Below are 22,197 nucleotides of genomic sequence, written 5' to 3'. Positions count from 1 at the left end.
CCCTTGCCCTTCCCAGTTGTGTCCCGATTCACAAAAAAACAAAAAAAACAAGAGGAAAACAAAACAGATTGCCCCCAAGAGGAAAACGGGAGTCTCCTCCAGACGCCACTCGTCTCAGACTCCTCCGTCTTTGCCTTTTCATCTGCCCTCCCCGTCCCTCAGGAGCTGGGTAAGCAGACGCACCGCCCTGCCCCGGTCCCCTCTATCATCCATTGATTTGTTTCATCAATGTGTGATCGTCTGATGACAAATATTTAACACCCTGCCCCGGTATTGATCACAACACTGAGTGAAAAGGGAATTGAGAGTGCGCCTCTCCCTTGCAGGGTCATGCTCATGTTTGCCCTTGTGTGTTGTGCATCCTGCACAAATAAAAATAAATATATCATAGATACGTAGTAAATGGATATATGTGTATATATAATGTCTACGCTAAGTCTAAACGATAAAGCATTTCCGGTTCAAGGCCAAAGTGTTGAAAAAAAAAAAAATCACTTCCTCAGTAAACGGCTGGCACGTTGCCTCAACGAGGAGAAACAGTTTTACAAGCACTTTTTACAAAGAAGCCAACAATACTGGCACAGGAACTCACAGCATGCGGTTTTGAAAAAAAAAAAAAAAAAAAAAAAGGCTTGTCGTTGTTGTGGGAGAGAGAGAAAAAAATAGGTGTGACACCTGACAGCGCCGGTTTCGCTGCGGCCGGCGCCTCGCCCACTTTATCACAAAGAGTGAGCTCAGCTCCCAAGAACGGGGCGACAAGTGCTTCTGCACCAAAATAAAAAAAATAATAAAACCTCTGAAAAAAAAAAAACAAAAGCTTTGAATGCGGACCGACCGGCCGACCGCCAGGGCCAGGGCTTGACAGGGAACGCACGCCGACAATTCACTTGAATTCCGTGCGACCGCCAACACGTGGATGGCGAGCGGGTTGTCAGCGGGTGCAGCTGCGAGGTGCTCTGCCCGCACCGAGATCCAGCGCCGTTCTGTGATTAATGGTACGGGACGCGCCCCACTAATTGTGGTTCCTGACACAGGCACACGTCCCCAGACAAAGCGGGACAGGGCTGGAGCAGGGTGCCATGCTCAATCACCTTCCAACAGAAAGCCCCGGCGCTGCTCTGAGGGGCGGGGGGTGGGGGGGTTGGCGGAAAGAGAGGTCATCTGGCGATGACAGTAGAGGAGAGAGTTCAGGAGGGAGAATCTCGCCAAGCGTAGGAAGCCAATAACGTTTAAGGTGCTGCTGCGTAGCGCAGACGATGCGGGGATATTGTGTCAAAGTAGCAGAAAGACGACTTGGTCGACTGTCCTGGCGTGGAAAAGGGGGAGATTTACAAGGCCCTACTTTATCCCCAACGGATTATCCTCATCGGATTTGAATTTAACTCTAGCTTCTGGGCCGTTTACCCTAACTACGCACACCTGTTGCGCCAGCCTTCTACAGTTACAACCGCAACACTGTTACGCTCCGGAATTACGCCACGGTTAGAAATAGGACCACCTTGCGGAACTTGGTGTGTTTTGAGTACACGCACCTCCACTCGGGTATTTTACGGCGTTAGCCATCATTTTATCCACCCTGGCCCTGCGACTCTATAAAGGCGGAGCAAATTCCTTGTTTTCTCCTCCACCCGCCGCCATCTTTTGAGAGCGAGGCCAGATGGAAGTCATGAATTGGTTGCGGCCGACAGATTCAGACACTCGGCTCAGTCAAGAAATCCCTTTATTGGGAGGGCGGTGGAGGGGGGGTGGGGACTCCATTTTCACAATGTTTCTATCAGCAGAGTGGGCACTGCGCTTCAGCGGTCGTCCGCCAACATTTGACAGCTAGCAAGACGCAAACTTCAATGTTTTGTTACCAATGGAATATGGCAGCCTTGCGCACACTTATGAGTTGTTTTCTTAATTGTACCTTCACAAGCCCATCATCCTTGGACCCAAGTCATTCAGGCAACCCCCCCCACCCCGCAGCCCCCTCCCCCAGTCCCTCTGGCCTCTTGGGCCCCCAAGGCCCCTGTGAGCTTCCCACAAAAGTCCACAATGCTATTCAAACAATAGACCAAAGGACAAAGAGCACATTTACACAAGTGGAGCCTTCTTTGAAAGCAAAAAGGCACTGTTTGGAAGGTTTCCAAACTCCCCCTCCCCCCCCACCCCAACTCCTCCCTACCACCGCCACCCCACCCAACCACCCTGCCAACACTCCACCCCCCCCAAAAAAAGAGGAAAAAAAACACAGCAGAGCCCCATTTCCCCCTCCACACCCCACCTCTCAATTCCTTAGCTTTAAAAAAAAAAGTGCTCACCATTCCAGTGATGGAGACGTGGGAGCCAAATATACTACACCAAGCCCGATCCCACCCGCCAGTCCACAAGCACCCTCCCCCCCCCCCCCCCCCCCCACCAATTTAGTCAAACCCCCTCTTTACAGGACAAAAGCCCTTTAGAGGCCGAGTGTATGTGAGGGCTCTGGTGGATACCATAGTGGCTTAAAGACCGTGGAGGCCTCTGAGAGACACTTCTTTTACTCCCGCTCTCCCTCCATTTCTTTTCCCTTCTCTCTCCCTCTCCCTCTATCTCCCCCAGTCAGTGAAAGGTTCGGCGAGGGGGAGAAAAAGTTCGGAGGGGAGGTGGGGGAGAAAAAGAGGAGGGGGGGTCAGCAAGAGAGTCGGTGTGTGTGTGTGTGTGCGTGGAGGGTGCTCTTGTGTCAACATTGTGGTATTTTCCCAAAGATGCATATCGCCTCTATACAAATAGGAGATGTATTTATAGGAGTACATAGAAAAGCTGCATGAGAGGAGAGTGTTTGGCCGGCCTCTCTGGCCACGGCCCCCACGGCTCCATGGATGGTCTTCATGGCGAGTGAAATTGTTATTCTTTAGATGCGCGTTGGCTGGGAAACACGCAAGTTCTCAGGCGACCACACAGCTCTCTTCCCTCCCAACATGGCTGCCTCGCCGTGGCGCCCATTGAGGGGGAATATCCAGCGCCATACATCTCGACTGCCGCCAACATCCCAGGGCCTTCTTTGTCACTGCGTTCCACTCAGCTGCGGATTCGGGGGGGAAAAACTGGGGTAACGCTTATTTTCCAACTCTGTGCGTTCCGCTTCGGGCCTGAAAATCGAGGGTGCGGTTCAGATTCCACGCACAGGCAGACGCTCGGTCCAGTGTACAAGCTTTAGTCTCGAAGGAGGTAAAACGGTGTCACCAGGGCATTAGCATTAGCCTGGTGTTCAACGACAAGAAGAAAAAAAAAAAAAAAAAAATGTTTTCCGGTAACAAGCGCGAGCACTTGTCGTGCGGCGGAACCTGACAGGCAGGTAACGTGTCACCGCGGGAGTCTTTTCAGCAAACACAGAGCGTGCCGAGTCTTTCAGGAAACCCAGAGCCTTGGCATGAACAAACACAAAGCGCAACGCCCAACAATAGAGGGGCACTTGAACCCTGCTTCTTCCATAACCAGTCACCCGACCCATCCCTGAAAAAGACATTCCTTTTGATCTATTAAACGTATACGCACTCGTGTCAGGGCCCTTGCCAAGAATGAGTCAAGCCAGTGCCATTTATAATTGCGGGACTTGTTGGCTCTTTGTGCGACGTGTCCCGATCACAAAAGGGAGGTGTTAAATTGGACAAAGTGATTGTGCTGTACGTGTTTGCCGAGATTAAGCGCATTTAAAAGATTTTGTAACACAATAAAAAAAAAAAACGAGTCGTACATATTTGCGGGGTGATTTAGCGACGGGACCGGACTGCGAGCTTCCTTGCTTGGCTTTCACAGTCTAATCTGGGCCTTTACCCCCAGCCACTTCCCCTTACACCCGCCCTCCTCCTCTATCTAAACAGGCCCTCCCAGGTGACACGACAGTCTCTCACAGAACCAGTCTCTGCTGTTTGCTAAACGCCGCGGCTCTCTGCGCATCGCATTCACAAAGGGCCCTGCGGTCCCCGCAGCAGCCGGGGCAAACGCACCCGAAGAACGCCGCTGCCTCGGTCCTGCAGGGTGCTCCGGCTTTCTGTGTGTGTGTGTGTGTGTGTGTGTGTGTGTGTGTGTGTGTGTGTGTGTGTGTGTGTGTGTGTGTGTGTGTGTGTGGTGCACATTCGCCTGGGCGGCAGTGGCGCAGGTTGATCGCCGGCCCTGTTAGGTAGCATTGACGTCTCCACCTCAGAGCTGGCACACAGGGGAGTTATTGATTAGCATTAAGCATCCATGCAGATGGCCAATAAAGAGCAGGTGAACCAAAGAGAGCCTGGGGAGTGAGACAAGGGAAGGCATGTGTGTGTGTGTGTGTGTGTGGCCCAAGAGGGAGGAAGGGGAAACGATGTAGAGTGGCTATAAACAACCTGGATGATGAGGGAAACAGAAAAATAAGAGGCTTTGGCATCAGAGAGAGCAAACATGTGCCTGCGCCGCGTGCGTTATATCTGTTGCGACGCTACCGTGAACGCAGAGGGGCGAGATTTCTCTTTTGGCGCCGCCGATTTATTGGCTGCGCCGAGATCGGAGCAAAGCTGTCAGAGGTGATGAGTGGGGGGGGGGGGAGGCACCACAGTGGCTGTGAGCAGGTGTACATGGGATTAATCGTCTTGGCTTCTTAATCCACCAGGAAGCCTCATATTCCAGTATTCTGATGTTGCCGCTTCTGGATTTAATGTGGCGCAGGTCCCTGCATGCTTGTCAGCTATTGTGCATCAGCCCACATCTTCCCTGTCATACCTGTCACTTGGAATATACTGTAGGCGCCCATATAATTCACAGGCACTCGGGTCACACACACACCTTTCTCTCCCAGAATTGAATTTTCTTCCAGGCACAGCGACGAGTTTAGAGTTTTAGGAGGGGGAAAAAAACGAACGGCCCAGGCGCAGGAAGTTCACCTTTAACGTCATATTTATTGTTATTTAGTTACTCAATAAAACATATACAGATATATACAATATGCAGGAAAACAGACGACTGCACTTTACATATTATTAAAAAAAGAAAACCAAAAGAAAAATCAGTTTTGTAAATTGCCGTCACAGTCCTCCATCTATGTTTCTGAAATTCAAATTCAACAGAAGCTTTATTTAAAGATTACAAGATTGCCTAACACACAGCAAATTTTTCTCTTATTATACATGTGCAATACCAATAGTATTTTTTTTTTTCCTCAAATCCCTCAAATAAACAATCCCTTCACCTCCGTCTTCGGTTTCCATTGGCTTATCAGTATACAAGTGTTTTCGGCTCCTCGGAGGAGGGCTCTCGCCACGAACAAAAAGGCGAGAGGAGCACAACAAGTTCTAAATGTCCGGTGGGGGGCAATGAAGGTCAAAATTCTCTTGGACAAACGAGCAGAAGTTAACAAATAAATTGTTTACTTACATTCATGCATGATCACCCTTCTTTCCCATTTCTCTCCACTCGGGTGTTCAGGTGGGGAGAGGGAAGCATCCATTTTGTCTACATTTTGGGAATACTGGGATAGTTGGAACTCAACACTGGTATACAATCAAAGCCAATGACAACAGAGAATCTCTTCTTTTTGCCTTTTTTTGTTCTCGTTTTTTTTTTTTCTCTCTTTACTTTACTTTCCTTTGACATTTCTTTTATTTTTCTTCCACAAAGAAAATAAAACAAACGGGAAAATACGGATTTGAGGTTTTCCAGACGTGGGCTTTTTTTTTTTTTCTGAGAGGAAGCCCACGCTCTGTTTGTCCAGCAGTGATGTGAGAAAGGTCCTAAAGTGTGACTGCATGTGTCAGAGGAAAGAAAACAAAAAAATAAGAGGGTATTTGCATGTGTGTGGGCGTGTGTGTGTGTGTGTGTGTGCGTGTTAGTGTGGGTGTGTGTGTGTGTGCGTGTGCGTGTGTGTGTGTTTGCATTTATGCGTGTAAAAGTCTCTCCGTCCCTGAACAGGCTGAAGCTGCTCGTCGGCGCCTGTTTATCGCCGTCGTCCTCTTTATTTGTCCCTCTTAATATCAAAACTCCTTTTAGTTCCCCCGCCCCCCTGCCTCCCCCGCCCGCCCCCTACACCCTTCTCCCTCCCCGCCCCCCTCCTCCCCCACAACCCCAAAACGGGCTCCTTTCTTTTTGTCCATTTCAAGTCAGCGCTGCCACAAAAGTTCCGAATCGGTTGGAGATGTCGGAGTGCAGCGAGCGCCACGACGAGACGGGCGCCCCTCGGCCCTTGCTGTCCCCCAGCTCGTCCGTGCAGTGGACCGACAGGCACTGCAGGTGGTTGCCTCCGCCGCTGCCGCCGCCTCCGCCGCCTCCTCCGGCCCCGGGACCCCCGGCTCCGGCCTTACTCTGAGACAGCTCTGATTCTGAGAGAAAGAAAAAGAGAGAGAGAGAGAGAAAAAAAAATCTTAGTCAAGACTGTAAAAAAAAAAAAGTAGTAAAAAAAAAAGTGCAAGGAAGAGATTGAAAACACAGCGTTTTAATCAAACCAGTGTCATTTTGTCACATCCCACTCTAAATCTGCACTGCGAAAGCATTTCAACACCCCCCCCACCCACCACCCCGACTTCCAGTGACCCGATACGGAGGCTGTTGTGAGCAGTCTCCTCACACTCCTCCTCGCGGCTGATGAGCACCAGTGAAAACACACACACACACACACACCACACACACACACACACACACACACACACACACACACACACACACACACACACACACACACACACGGCCATTCACTTGCTCCCAGCCAGGCGTGCAAAATCTGGGTGCTCCGGCGTGACCTCGGGTCAGGAGGTCAGAGGGCGCGGAGAATACTGGCCTTTAACCTGTTTGACCCAATTTACTGGTATAATGACCGTGCCACAGTATCGACCCTTGTGTCACCAAGGTGTGAAGCCTCATATTAAACGGCGCAGCAAAATCCATACGCAGGTTTATGACGGATCGTGCAGGAGGAAAAAAAAAACGGGGACGCCGATCTTATGTTGACTCTGCATGCGGAGCGGAGACAGAAGTCAGTCGGGGAAGACGGTGAACTGGGACAGGGAGTGGCCGGCTCGATGACTCACTGCGGGTCACACTCAGTCACACGCTATTCACACACGTCACAGTTTCGGAGAGAAATGAAGTGGACCTGGAGAAAGACAGGTGCGGCTATACGAGCACGGGGGGGTTGTGGGCTTGGGCTTTTTGGCCTCCAAGGAAGCCCAAAGCTAAATGAAGGAAAATGTGCGAAGATGTTCCGAGTCGGAACATCGGAACAAGACTTCTCTCCTCGGCACCGAGCGCAGAGGTGGGCGGGGAGCGGCTCCGACAACCTGAGGGGGGGGGGGGACTGTGCTTGGCAACGCAGTCACAGATCACAACAACTCGTCTGCAGCTTCACTTCAGAAGAGAAGAGGAGCGCCGCGAACGCACATCCGCTATCACAGCCTCCCCACCTCCCTTCTAGCTCAGCCTCTTTCTGCTGCTTAAATGGCTGCTATCTGGTTTGGCTTTGCTGTTTTACCGGGGTTAGTTGTTTTTTGTTTTTTTAACACCTGATCCTCTCACAGCCGTGTCCCCCCTCCCCCCATGAGGCGGCTGTGACACAGTGCTGGAGGGAGGGGGAGGAGGAGGAGGAGCAGGAGGGGGAGGAGGAGGAGGAGGAGGAGGAGGAGGACGCCTTGGCCAGAACGGGCAGCTAGGACCAAGTATGAGAGGCAGGCAGGCAGGCAGGCAGGCAGGCAGGCAGCCTTGCCCCCCAGCCTGTCTGGGCCGCGACCAGTGGAATGGAAAAGTGGGGGATTTGAGGAAAGGTCAGGCAGCCAAGCCTCCCGTTGTTCCTGCTTTGGGTTTTTTTTTTTCTTTTTTGTCTCTCTGGCTGCCTGTCTCTCTGAATTTCTCCATCTCCCTCCAAAGTGCTAGAGACACGGTGTAAGTAGGTGCTGAGTGCGCGCGCGTGTGTGTGTGTGTGTGTGTGTGTGTGTGTGTGTGTGTGTGTGTGCGTGCATAAAGAGTGGGGGGTTGGTCGGGGGTAGGCGAGGACAGAGGATTTACAGCCGTGTTGGTGGCGGCGGTGACAAGATCCAACACTGGCCAGAGGGTCCAGTCATACACCTCAGCGTGGCGGCTCGGCTCAACCCCCGCCTCCCCCCTCCCAAACCCCACCCCCTACCCCCACTCGCGCTCCCTCCGCCGGAGCCGCCGTGCCCTCCAGCGCCCGCCGGCAGCTCATGCTAGCTGGGCACAGCGGGGTCCGCGCCGGCCTGAATAGGCAGCCAAGCGTTCCCCCGGCTCGCCGCTGACACGCAGTGAACTGACAACACACACGGCCAGAAAACACACAACACGCCAACCGCTGCCGTGCCCACACCAGCCGTCAGCTGCTGCTTCACAGGCGCGCACAGACACACACACGCGCGCACACAGACACCGAAGCCCAGCTGGATGAGCCAACACAGGGACAATGATGCGAAAAATGAAATAAAATTACGATCATGATGTATGCTTAAAGATTTCAAATGCAGCCAAAAAAGCTGTGTGTGTGTGTGTGTGTGTGTGTGTGTGTATTTTTTTCAGTCAGTCTCCTATTTGTTACAAATTACTTGTGCGTGCAAAATCGACAACTTGTAAAATAAGGCGCGCTTTTAACAGCGAAGGTCTTTACCGTGGCGGAGCCAGGGGGGTAGTGTGTGTGTGTGTGTGTGTGTGTGTGTGTGTGTGTGTGTGGGGTGGAGGGGATTCAAAAAAAAAAAAAAGGATCCAATTCATCCTGGGAAAAAAATAATATATATATATCAAACGCAGCAGCACCTAAATCGTCGGCATTATCCGCGGTGCACTTTTTGTTGGCGCGCAGGGAAGGAGGTGTGAAATCCCACATCGCACAATCGCCATGACATTTCACCAGCCGGGGAAAAAAAAAAAAAAAAAAAAATCTATCTACGTTATATAACGTACACACGCCTTACAAGCCCTTGTTACGGCATCCGGCCCGTTCCGGCTGTTCCATTGACTAACGTGGAAATTCATATCCAGTGTGAAATCTCAATAATAGCCTATTCATCTGAGGGGGGGGGGGGGGGGGGGGGGGAGCAAGTGCTTAGCATCAAACGAGGGAAGGCGGGGGTGGGGTAAGGGGGCGAACCGCCTAATAAAGAGGCAACAGCGGCGGCGCGGAGACGCAAAACACAACAGCTAAATATCCTTTAACCATATTACAGGCCGGGGAAAGATTACCGCCGCGGCGTGTTAAGTAAATAGGGAATTTAATGCGATACATTTATTTTGCCGCATCTCTCGCCCCTCGAGTGCCCGCACGCTTTGTTATTTAGTGCCTGATGATGCTCAAATACACGCGCGCACACACACACACACACACACACACACACACACACACACACACACACACGCTGCGGCGTTTCGGAGGCGTCTCGCCGTCGCAGCCGGAGACGATTTACGGAGACGGGCGCCGCTCGGAGCGTCGCGCGCACGCGGCTCGGCTCGGCTCGGCTCGTCTGGGTGACACCAATGTGTCTGCGAGCTGACGGCCTGACACGGGTTTACGTGTCGCTCAGCGCGCGCACAAAACCCGACGCACTCTGAAGGTAAACAACGGCTGCTCGGAGACTCTTTTCCGGTAACTGTTATTTTTTTTTCAATTAACACAAAAGCGGTAGACACGGTTAAATAATGACGACGCTAACCTTTCGATGTTGACGCAGCCGTCGCGGACAGTTTTGTTAAGTGAGCGACGGAGAGACGCTGGGGCGAAGCGAAAACAGATTTTTCGACGGTGGGGGGGGGGGGGGGGGGAGCTCCCTTCTGGTGCTCGGAGCCGTCACATTGATTTCCCAGGACCCACAATCCCGCGCGGCAGGGCCCTCTCCTCTGTCCCGAGCTCTGCACTTCCATGACGACACTTCACCTTTGACCCCCAGCTCCCGAGGCCGCGACCCCGTCCCTCCCCGAACACAAACCGGCCCAATCAGAGCGCTCGGCCGGCCTGACAAAAACACCCAAAGGCCTGCGGCTCCTATGACAGTGTGTGACATCAGGTCAGATTCCTTTAGCATAACAACTAGCGCGGTGGCCTGGTGTGAGGAGTCGGCCTTTGTCAGCGCAAAAACACCCCCCCCGCACTCACACACAAGTGTCAGAGAAGAAGTCAGATTCAGGGAGGGGGGGAGGAGGAGGAGGGGCGAAAAAGACCTCATTCCGAACGGAGGATCGGAACGTTTTTTCAGCTCGAATACGGGGAGTGCTCGAGCTTGGGACACACAGGTTGGTGTCACACCGCTGGTGCAACACGTCATATAAGGGTGGTGATGGTGGGGGAGGGACAGGGGGCGCTGTGTTCCCAAGTTTCCTGCATGACTCCAAAAGACGGCCTGTGAGGCTCCCCGTCATGTGACCTTTCCCTCCGAGCAGGGAGCAGAGGGAAGGTGGAGGGGTGGGCTGGTGTGTGTGTGTGTGTGTGTGTGTGTGTGTGTGTGTGTGTGTGTGTGTGTGTGTGTGTGAGGGGGGGCAGTGGGAGGGGGGGGGGGTGCACATTTCTCAGGCAAGGGCAAAGGGGTTATTTTGGTTTGAATTTCCTCTCTGTTCTCCGGCCTGCAACATAAAGGGGGGGGGGGGGGGAGAGAGAGAGAGAGAGAGAGAGAGAGAGAGAGAGAAACTTGCCCAGGCAGGCATCGCCCCCGGCATTCGTTACCTTTTCTCCAGCAACACATCCCATCCCCTCACGCTTGTACGTATGTACGCACGCACGCACGCACGCACGCACGCACGCACACCACACCTCCCCCTCTGGCCACAAGAGGTGCTTAGGAAACCAGACACAAATCAGAACATGGGAAGTGATTTAGAGCCTCCTTCATAACTCACCAGCATGTCCAGGACCTGTCCAGCATGTCATCCAAGTCGCTGACATATTGATCTATTTCACCGTCTCTATTTTGTATCAGCTCGCCACTCCACGCTCGCTTCCCACTATTTTTTCCCCCCGACAACACCACCTCTCCCTTTTTTGAAAAAAAAAAAGGTTGAGTGCACTTGAAAACAGTGGCAGGGTTTTAATTAAACGCTCCTGCAGGTTGAGGCCTTTTGTCGGTATTGAAATAACGGCGTCTGTTGCTGAAATTTGTAGGGGGGAAAAAATTGCTACAATCGCCAGCAGATCACTTAGAATTAAGACGGTAATTCAGACTGATTTTTTGTTGCGCTAACAGGTCAGATGAGAAAGGAAATATGTATGTAAATATATTAATATCTGCACACGGAGGAACCAACACGAGAAACATTTCAAGGTAAATGAATTATTTTCCCTCCCACTTCAGATGCAGAAAAGCCTCGCTGCTTGCTCAAACTCTCACCTCCTGAGCGAAACTACAGATGTTCAGCAGAGGAGAAGGAGAAGGAGAAGGAGGGAGGGAGGGGAGAGAGAGAGAGAGAGAAAAAAAAAGAGCCTCTCTTACTTTCTCCTTTACTCCATCAGTCTCGACTCCTGTCTCCCAGGAAGAGCTGCTCCGGTGTCATAACTCATTTGTCATTACCTCAATACAAATTAAAGGCGCCCGAAGACTAGCTGTACGGCTATTAACATAACTGCTGCTGGCAGCGCGACAGGATCGACGCCTCTGAAAAACCAAAAACCACTTTCACACACACACACACGCACACACACACACACACCTTGAAAGAAAAACAAAACAATAAAAACTACACTTGTATCAGAGGCAAACCTGAACCAAGGACACCTTTCAGGAGCATCTTATCAAACCGCTGCCTTTCTCCTATTTTTTTCCTTCGCTCTCTCACGGCGGCAGCCACTCGGCGAGAGCGCGGACATTCGCTCGGCAGGCGCGTCACACACAAGACGATGGAAAGGTTCGAGAGCGGCTCGCATTCTGCATTCTGTCTCGCGGAGGAGTCAGCCTTCCGTCGCATCCGAGGAGAGCGTTTACCGCATGCTGGGACAAGTTTTATTTTATTCCAGCAGCCTTCCCCGGGGAAAACAAAACACCGGATGAGCAGCTATTTTCACCGGGTTGGAAATCCAGCGAAGCAAAAGGCCCGTGACACCTTTGTTCATCTTTTCCTCTCTTCATCAGTGACAAACACGCTTCTTTAGAAAAGAAAAAAAGGCTTCCTTTGACTGACACAGGCGCAAAAACGGACGTGCACGATGGCACACATACGGAACATGTAAAAAAAACAAGAATGCACATACACGCTAACTTAAAATGCATGATATACATTTTTTTTTTCCCACTAAGCCCTTGCACTAATTACCCGGCGAGTAAATGCTCTTAATTTTTCTTCCAACACGTCAGAGGTATGTGAGCGCGCTCCACCGAGCGAGACACCTGAGATCAGGGTGCTGAGGCTGTGAGCCTGACACGCAGTCCAAATAAATCAAACTTTATGTCTACAGCTGACAAATCCACACTATCAAGCAGCAGCGTCTGCAGACCTGCCCACACACACACACACACACACACACACACACACACACACACACACACACACACACACACACACACACACACACACACACACACACACACACGCTCCTGCATTAAGTCACAAGCAAAAATAGCACTAAATCATGATGCAATGACAATAAAAAAATAATGTTTTTACTTTGGTTTCTGTCTTTAGCGCGGCTCTGCTCTGTCGCTGTACCATTGTGTGTTTATGCTTTATAAAGAAATCACCACTACAGATACAAAAAGGCTTTTTTGCAACGCTTATGAACCTGTCAACAACCAAGTCAACTCACAGAAGTCGCCCGAGGATGAATTGTGACTTTTAGAAACAATATTACCGAGGCTAATTGCTATTATTATCATAATGATTATCATTACTGCAGCACAAAAGCGCGCAGGAGGCTTGCTGGATGTGTGTTGTTGAAAAAGTCGATATGAAACACCTTGTAATGACAGGTAAAGAACATGGACTGCCGCGAGCTGTTTGATTTTTTTTTCTACATTCAAGCATGTGCCAATCACTTCCTTCTTTTTTTAGAAAAAGGAAAATAGAAATTATGGGTGTGATTTGGAGGGGGGTGGCGTGGGGGTGGGGGGGGGGGTTGTTGTCGCGCTGAAATGTCAAAGGCAGGGTAGTCTCACAGGACTGCTCTCCGCCGCGGAATATCAATGCGGCTTCTTTCTGCGGATTTAAGTGCTTTCTAGAAGTTGCGATAAGATGCAAGTTACGGCTTTTCAAAACCTGTCAGAGTCGGAGCAAAAGGAGATTTGATCATTTTGGGAGCTGTTTATGGTCTGATTAGTGAGAGCGGAGAGGGAAGCTGTTGCAGGGGGTCAACTTTGAAGTGTTTGAACGCCGCTGATAGCCACCAAAAAAAAACAGTGAAAAGTCAAAATAAAAATAACCGAATCACTTCCTACGCCTGCTGGCCGCCTGTTATCAAGCGTACGCACGAGTTCCCAAATGAACGGCCAGCTTCTGTTAAAGATATAGAGAGAAAGGAGAAAGGAAGAGGAAGAGTGTCAAAGACTTATTTTTTTTCTCCTCTTAACTAAAATAAAGGGGAAATAGCACCAACTGACACCATACAAGGAGGGCTGCTTGTGCACCGCTGCTCTTTACCTCGGAGGCACACAAGAATCTGCAGGTTGTATAAAAGCTCACAGCAAAAAAAAAAAAAAAAGGAAAAAAAAAAACTTGATGCTGTCACAGAGACTGAAGGCCAAATATGGGACCCAAAGGGGACCATTACTACAGTGCGCATCACTTTTAACAGACACGGCGGGAGCGCAGAGAGAGAGCAAAGTGGCGGAGAACACACTGGCTCTGAGAGGACAACGTCTGGACAAATAAGCGCCAAAGGAAGTTTTATTGGCAACATGTCTGCACATCCAAACATTTAGAGGAAGTTAGCAGAAGACAAATGTGAAGTCGCCTCACGGTGTCTCGCTCAAACGTGTGGCTGCGGGGCTCAAACAAACACCTGGAGTAACAAAAAAATAATCATCTCGCTGGAGTTTCACGCCACTTCAACGCGTATAGAAGCAACCGGAATGTTCGTTTTTTTTTTTCTTTTCTTTTTCCCTCATTGTCTCTTATGCTATTGAATCACAGGGCACAGACACACAGCCTTGGTTTCAATCTTGAAGCAATTTGTCCACTAATTAATAAGTGAGAATTACCAAAAGCACAAGACGTCATGAAAAATAGACACAAGTATGTCAATCTGAATTTGCGTTTACGGTCTTGGTTGCTATTTGTTTTTTTTATATTGAATAATTTTGCTGTGTAAATCAATGAACAAATAAATTAATCAATTTTAACATTTTTGTGTACCATCTTACTAGCTGACTTGGGACACAGTGTAATTTGCTCGAAGTTAGTGGCACTGGATTAATAACTCCACATCTGATTATATAGGAAAAATAATTGGTGGAGGTGTATAAAAGACATTCTGTCGTGTGAAGAATCCTGCGGGATGTTAGCTCCCGTGGAACCAACACCGCCGGCTATTACTTATCTTAAATTAGTATGTTATTTTTGCTCCATTCTGTGTAGCCTAAGCATCAGATTGAATCTCAAAATCTCTCTCCCCCCCCCCCCTCCCCGCGCAAATACACCTCCGCCCTTTTTTTCATCTCTGCTGTCTGAAGCACTCAAATGAGAAACTGTCAGGAGCCGTGATTTGTGCTAACTAGCTATCGATCGCTCCTGAGCTGCATGCCTCGCGCCCATGCAGGGAGGGCAGAAGGAGAGAGGAGCGAAGGGGAGAAGAGAGGGGAGGAAGGAGGAGAGAGGAGATTAAAAGAAATTACACCCTTCTGCTTTGGAATGGTTACCAAAAATGTTGAAACAAATGGCCACTGAGTGCAACAACTTGCTGACATCTTGTCAGTTTTTCCACTCAAAAAAAAGAAAAGAAAAGAAAAAATAAAGATAAGAAATCAATCAACCTCACAAATGCATCTGTAGACAGCACTGGCCATCCATTCATGTCATTTGTTTATTAATTCAGCATGTGGGTCTAGAAACTAATTAGGAGGGGAGACAAACACATACACCCGTTCTGATTCCTCTGGTTAGTTTGCACCCCGCGTGCCGTTTCCTCTATTGATGACGTTAGCCCACGAGGCTACATCAGTCGAAACGGTAAGTCACAGTGTTCCTCCGGAGTAATGGCATGTGTTAGTGCCCGACACCCTGTGCTCAGTCTCATATAAACAATGCGCCTGGAGTCCGGGCTCGGCGCGCCCCCGCCCCTCTCTGCAGCCGCGCTCCCCAGAACAAAGAGGCGCTGGAGACGCGCTGCGGGCGCTGCGCGCGACGTCCACATCGTTTTATTACAGGCCTGCACGTCCAGGCCTTAAATTAACGCCGGCATGATGGATTTTTAAATAATGTGACAACGGCGGAAGTCCACGGGATTTATGTCAGTAATTGTAAAACGCAACGATAAACTTCGCAATTGACGAAAAGACCAAAATAAGCGGACAGGAAGGAAAACTAATAAAGGCTTAACGACTTGCCGAAAATTGGAATTAATACGCATATTCATTTGCACATTTGGTTTTCCGTATCGGCTTAGAAAAATCCGGAACAGATGCCGTCACATTTAGCGAGCAATATTTATATTATTATTATTATTATTATTATTATTATTATTATTATCATTATTATTATTATCATTATTATTATTATTATTATTATTATTATTATATAATTTAATGAAAATTAATTCACATTTGAACAGTGTAAATTACTTCATTGAAAATACGTTTTGTATTAAAGAGGGGGTGACAATTAAAACGCATAAGAAACAGATCACTCTAATTGAAACCATGAACGCGTTCGTTGTTTGTTTTGTTTTTTTTCTTCTTTCCTTTTTTCTTATGAGCTACATTTGGTTTTGAAGGTGGGTTTATTCTGTATTTCTTTGCAGTTATTTTTACAAATGCAAATAATGAGCAGCTGGTGGTAATAAACGTCTTTGAATACACGTTAACCGGAATTTCTACACTGCTAAAAAAATATATATATTTATAAAGGGACTGCCGCACTAATTTCCACGTGATCTATCCTCCTCCAAAAATCCTTTCATGCCAATCTAAAAATCAATCCACTTTCACGTATTATCCCGGGATAATAACATAAACAAACACGTAGGGTGATGGGAAACCCCGCTGCGCTAAAGCATATCCTCAAAAACCTATTAATCTTCTCAATGTAGTTGTTCACCCTGAAACCGAGATAAAGAACCGCAGGAAATGTTTACTTTTCTTAAGATGTTCTTTTGAAGTGCCTCTGAAATGAAGAACGATATAAACATATGCCGCAGACAAAGTGTGAGGTTTACTTAGTTCACTAGGCTCTGCACAACAGTTCCGTCCTGACGAAAGCTGCACACATGCCTCGACACGGAGGCGACTTTACAAGAGAAATAACCCAAAACAAAGCGCTACGCCCTATTTTTTTTTTTTTTTTTTTTTTTTAAAGGACCTACACGGAACGACAATTAACTCTTACGTGTTCTAATAGATTATATATCTAAATTTTAAAGACCCCGGTTAAGCGCCGGCGGCCGCTCAACATATTATAGAAGTCTGCTTTTATTCAAGCTGTTTGGTTTTTAACGACATGGGAGACAAATGCTGAATCTAAACATCGTTAAGAAATTCTGATGAACTAATTTTGCATATTTAAGGGAAGCACAAGGAGGGTGTGAGAATAGAAAAAAACAGTATGAGAAAATCTTAATAATGAATCATAAATAAAAAAGAGTTTCATTTACCGTCTTTGCTGCTGTTTTGGCTCTTATTTTTCTCCCATGGTCCCATGGCCTTGTCATCCTCTGACCCGTCCATCATGGCCTTGTCACCGGGCACGTACCAGGTGGCGTGCTGCTCTGCCATTAGGGTGTCAAGGTCAATAGTGCCCATTGAGCTCTTCCCAGCATCCGGGCTGCAGCTCGCCAGCTCATTGTCTCCGTTCTGTGAGGGACAGTCACTATTCTTCTTGCCATTCTTAATGGCCAGAGGCTGGTCTTCAGAGATACTGAACTGCTGCCGCTGAAGCTGGATCTGGGCCTGAAGAATTTCCAAAGGATGGACTTCTTCCTGGCCAGAGGTGCTGGACGGGGTGCGTACCTGCTCCATGCCGGGAGTGCCCGGGTGGCTCACCCCACTGCCTCCTGTGCCGCCCCCGGCGTTCAGTCCGTAGCTGTCTGATGTCGAGGTAGAGTGATTGTTAATGCCCATGCCTAAGGGCTTCTGTCCATTTAACAAGCCATGCTCGTTCCTCTGCATTTTGGGGGAACCGGAGAGCATGGGGCTGCGATTGGGCTTTGCGGCCGTGACCCCTCCTGTGTCTGAGCTGGAGGACACCTCGTCCTCGTTGCCGTAGTTGGTGCTGACATCGTCGGGAAAGTCAACTCGAGGTGAACTACCGTCAGACTTTGCGACGCTCTGAATGCCACTGTCCAAAGAAGACATCAGGTCGGCCTGGTCCCCCAACATAAGGTCACCTCCTTTCCCCCATGAGGGCGATTGGAGGTGTTTTTCATGGGGCGTGCCCCCACCCCTCTCCCCAACGCCAGCCGAGGGGGTCTGCTGGCCTGGACTTACAACAGGGTTGCCATTGTCAGAGGAAAAAAAAATTCCAGGGCTCACATGTCCACTGTCTCTTTTTCTCCTCCCTCTCCCTCTCCCACTCCCTGTTGTTGCCTTCCCCTCACTGCACGGGGTAGCGTCCATGTTGTAATTTGGGGAGAGGGCACTGGCTTCCCCCTGCACCGTCTGGTTTTGACTCGCAGGCTTAGAGTTGCTATTCCCGGTGCCAGGCATCTGGTTGTTCTGGGAAGTGCTGCTCTGAAAATATTCAGGACCAGCACTGCCAGTCCCATTAGATGTGCTGCTATTAATGTCCTGCTCTGTCTGACTCAGTTTTCGCTTGCCCTCATTTTGGTTCTTCTTGTTGAACGTTACGTTAAGATTGGGGGCCCCTAGGCTAGCGATCATATTCTGGCAGGCCGTGGAGAGGGCCGCAAGGCAGCTCTGGCCAAAAACACTGTCTTTAGCGCTACTTTTGCTGAAGTTCCCGAGGGACAGGGCTCCAAGCTTACTAACAGACGACCGCTGGCCTGGGGGGAACTCAGACTGAGGAGGGTAGTTCCCTGGTGAGGTGCTCACCCCTTGGGGAGCATTGTGGGCTTGCCCCTGACGGTTTGCACCGCCATAAGGAAATGTAGGCTGTGGTCCGATTGAAGGTGCAGGGAAGTCCGCCGGGCGCCTCTCTGCTGGTGCGTTTGGATGGCCCGCTCCTGCTCCTGGAGACTGCATTTGGGAGAGGTTGCCCATGTTTCCTCCAAATTGTGAGTGCATTCCCGGAGAGTGGAGAGCCGGCACATGTCCATCTCCTGGTATTCTCATGGGCTCTTGCATGCCCATGCCAGGCCTAAACATCATCCCAGCGCCGTTTTGCTGGAGCCCCATATCATGGGGCCCCGATTCATTACCCGCTCCACCCATGCGGCGTGACATCATTTCCCCTGGCGGGTGGGACCCTTGAAACCAGGAGTTCTCCTGAGATACATGCGGATTTTGCCCTTCCATACTGGGCATCCTGCCACCATTCTCTCTGTCGAAACTGGGCTGAGGCATGTTCCCACCGGGGCCTCCGTGAGCCATGGGGCCAGGAGGCACGTCACCGTGGTGACCCAGCTGTTGCAGACTGGGCTGTCTCATCCTCTGCTGCTGGTTGCGAGAGGCCATCTGCTTGATCATCATTGCTGCATTCTGCCGCTGCTGCAGAGACTGCTGCTCTGGCCCGGGATGCTGGAGGGGACCTGGTGGAAAGCCCTCGTTCACAGGTGGGGTGAAGTCTCCAGGTATGCCGGGGTAAGCTGAGGGTGAGAGGTGATTATCCATGGCACCGCACCAGCCCTCACCACCCTGAGCATGTGGGAAGTCAAATCGAGGCCTTTTTGCCATGTTCATATAAGGAGAGTCAAAGTGTTGCAGCCTCTGGTTCGGGGGTTGTTGGGAGGGAGGGGGAGCTGGCTGTTGCATATTAAACATGGGGTCCCCATAGGGGTGCAGACCCCTATTTTCCAGTCTGTGAATGGGATATTCAAACTGGTTGTGTTGGCCAGGCATCATGACCCCTCCATCCAGAATGTTAGGGTTAGTGGAGCCCGGCTCAGCCTGAGGGGGTCTGGGCAGGCCAGGGGGGCATGAGTTCTGCCTGGCTATCAAACCAGGCTGTTGTTGCTGCTGCATGAGAGGATGCCTTGCGCTGACCCCAGGCTCTATTCCCACGGGCACCTTCCGGCCATTTCCAAAGCGTTCAAAAAACACCCCGTGCTGAGGCTGCTGGGGCTGCTGGGGCTGCTGGGGCTGCGGCGGTGCCTGGTGTCCCTTGGACATGCCCTGCATACCTGGTGTCCGTTGCATTCCAGGATTCCCAGGGAAATTTCCACCAGGAACTGGCCTTCCTGGACCAAAATGGGGTAAATGAGAATCTGATTCGGATGGAGAGAATACATGTACATCAAAATGTCCAGATGGAGGCTCACTCGGGAAGTTATACTCTAATCCTTCAACGGCTCCCTGGTTGGGCATCCGCCTTGGCTCGAGGCCGTGAGACTCAGACGAAGAGGAGGAGGAGGAGGGGAGACCATGGAAGGATGCTGCTCTATTAGGTGACTGGTCCAGGGGGAGGCAGGGGGCAGGGACAGCGTGGCTGCCACTGGGAGGCCCGTGATGTTGAAAGTCAGGCATGTTACTGGGTCTCTGTTGCGGTGGCGGTGGCTGCTGCTGCTGCTGTTGCTGCTGCTGCTGCTGGGGAAAACCATCCCCTGCCTGTCCCTCTGCGAGAGGATCAAATCCTTCTCCGAAGCCCTGCTGCGGTGCCATGCCATTGTTGTTGTAGCCCATTAACCTGCCGCCGTGCAGGCATGATGAGCCTGGCTCCGGGCCCCCGAAATTCCCACCAAAATGGGGGTGAGATTGGTGGGGGTGAGGTTGATGACCATGAGGGTGTCCTTGATGAGGTTGTTGGTTGTTAAAAAATCCATGCATGGGTCCTTGTTGCTGCTGCTGCTGTTGCTGCTGAAGTCCACTGCCTGCATGCATGTCCGAATGGCCCCGCGGGTGAAAGCCCCCGTACTGCTCCCCGTTCATGTTCATGTTGAGGCCGAGCATTTGCGGCTCGCTCAGTGGGGCCATGCTGGGTTCCACGGCTCCCGGCGGGCCTCCAGCGTGAAAACCTGGGCCTTTATAATGAGAGCCCATGTTGAGTCTTGGTTGGTTTATGTTTCTCTCTGACTGGCCAGGGTTTCTGCTATTAATCTGAGAACCAAACTGCTCCAGCCCAAACATACTCCTCTGCAATCAGTCCCACATGACGACCAGTTTGTCAGGCATCAGCACACTGTCTTTCTGTCTGTCCTCCCCCCAAAAAAAGAAATAGAAAAAAAAATCATTACAAACACTTAAAAACATTTGTTCACATGCCTCTTGTATGTTAAATAGTATCAACATAAAGGTGTAAATAAAACTTACCTTTTAAATTCTCAGTGATCTGTCCAAATTGTTGCTTTTCAACTTTTCCACGGAAGCAGCATGCGACAATGGACAAACAGTCGCCAAATGTGCACAAAAATGTGCATGCGTTCTCCGTACGTATACGTAAATTGTGAGTTCTCTGTTCGTTTAACAAAGGGAAAAATTAAATACTAATAGGTGTGTTGCAGCAAGAGCGTCCAAAAATATTCCAAAGTTTTTCTCTCGCACTCCTCGGTGGAGAGCATAAGACAAAAACATCTCACGAACTAAAAACACAGCGCACAATTAAGGGGAAAACGATCAGGAACTCTGTCGATTTCTGTCAAAAATCCCTTATTTTAGTCCAATTTCAAATGTCCCATGGCGCGTTTTTGTGCAGGTCCCATACTGGAAAAAAGGAAGAAGTCCAATTAGAAGAAAAAAATACTAGCTCTTTGACTTTGAGAGGGGGGAAAAAAAAAATTCTTCAAATAATCACTGCCCACTGTTAACTCGACAACTGTTCGGCAGTTCTCTGTCCAAGAGTCCGGTAGAACTGAAAGTCCACAGACACGGATCTCCAAGACCAGGCACCGGAGAAGCGGAGTGTCCGTTGACGCCGCAACCGTAAACCCGAAGCCGCGTTGCGCTGCGCCGCGCCGCGCCGCGCGCACTAGCCGCGCTCCGCCACCACGGAGCGACTTGACAGCATCCTCCACTATCTGCCGCTCATGCGCCTTGGAGAGAAGCGCGAGTCCTTCCGATGCGCCTCGCTTCCACGGTGTGCGCGTCCCTCGGCGTCGCGAGCCTTGTCTGGTGTGGTCCGAGTGCACTGGGGAGCGATTCACAGACACACTCGCACTCTTCTCTCTGCCGCTTGGCGCCGTGTGAGATCAACGCGTCCACGGGAAGCAGCAACAAGTTTTGCATTTCTACAGACGCTGCCGTGCTTGCGGCCTCAGCCAATCAGCGCAGCCGCCGAGAGCTCCGGGGGTGGGACAAACGCTTTTAAGGTGGTCCGCGGAGTCAATGAGAACGTGTGCGATAATCTGTAATTCATATCCTGGAGAAGGTTTTCACTTAAAGCGCGACGTTCTCACCAAAAGCCACTGTGCCGTATTTTCACATTAAAACGACAACTAGATTTAAAGTGGGCCGATGACGTTTCCCCCTCCACTTCCCAGTGATCTTTCTTAGATCAATGTACAGCAGAATGCCGATCCAACTCCTTTTCATTACGCACGCCAATTTCGGTGGAATCCCGCAATTTGCTGCTTTTTCGCGCTAAACGTTTTTTTTTTTTAGTCGCATATTGAACTGTCCACACTGCTTGCAGCGTTCCTCTTCACAACGAATTCAGAAATATTTGATCAACTTAACAGAAAGCGCTAATGCCATATCAAACGACAGATACGTAGGTGATTTTAGATTTTTCGTGCCAAAAATCTGGATATTAAGCATATAAACGTGTGGAGGAAACAACAAATAACCCAAGTTTCACAGCTAAAAGCCTGTTTTAATGCGGGCACTGACTTAAACGTGACACACCAATGTGGTCTGGGGTTTGGGGGGGTGGGGGGGACTCAGCTATTTTATATTAACAATTAAAGCCAAATAACGCATTCCTATGCGTTAACCCAAATATCCTCCTTAAAAGATCATGTAAATTAAATCATATGGAGGATATTGGGTTCACTTCTGATAGTCAATAACAATCCCTAAGTGTGCTACTCTGTGAAGGAGA

At 50.0% G+C, this 22,197-nt stretch overlaps 1 protein-coding gene across 1 annotated transcript; it reads right to left on the bottom strand.

The window, feature by feature from the left end:
• Nucleotides 1-6,036: 6,036 nt before the first annotated feature.
• mn1b (meningioma 1b) lies at nt 6,037-21,389 on the bottom strand. Its single transcript, XM_076038848.1, has 3 exons — nt 20,472-21,389; nt 16,703-20,352; nt 6,037-6,308 (listed from the first exon to the last, which is right to left on the bottom strand). The coding sequence occupies exons 2-3, from the start codon at nt 20,286-20,288 to the stop codon at nt 6,085-6,087; spliced, it is 3,810 nt and encodes a 1,269-aa protein (XP_075894963.1). The 5' UTR covers nt 20,289-20,352; nt 20,472-21,389; the 3' UTR covers nt 6,037-6,084.
• Nucleotides 21,390-22,197: the final 808 nt, after the last annotated feature.

This window comes from Nelusetta ayraudi, unplaced genomic scaffold (genome assembly GCF_046127955.1).
Source record: "Nelusetta ayraudi isolate G7.1 ecotype Tasmania unplaced genomic scaffold, CSIRO-AGI_Nayr_v1 ptg000058l, whole genome shotgun sequence".
Lineage (NCBI taxonomy): Eukaryota > Metazoa > Chordata > Actinopteri > Tetraodontiformes > Monacanthidae > Nelusetta > Nelusetta ayraudi.
Note: the sequence above shows the minus strand (reverse complement) of the source record. Positions and strands in the feature narration are given on the sequence as shown.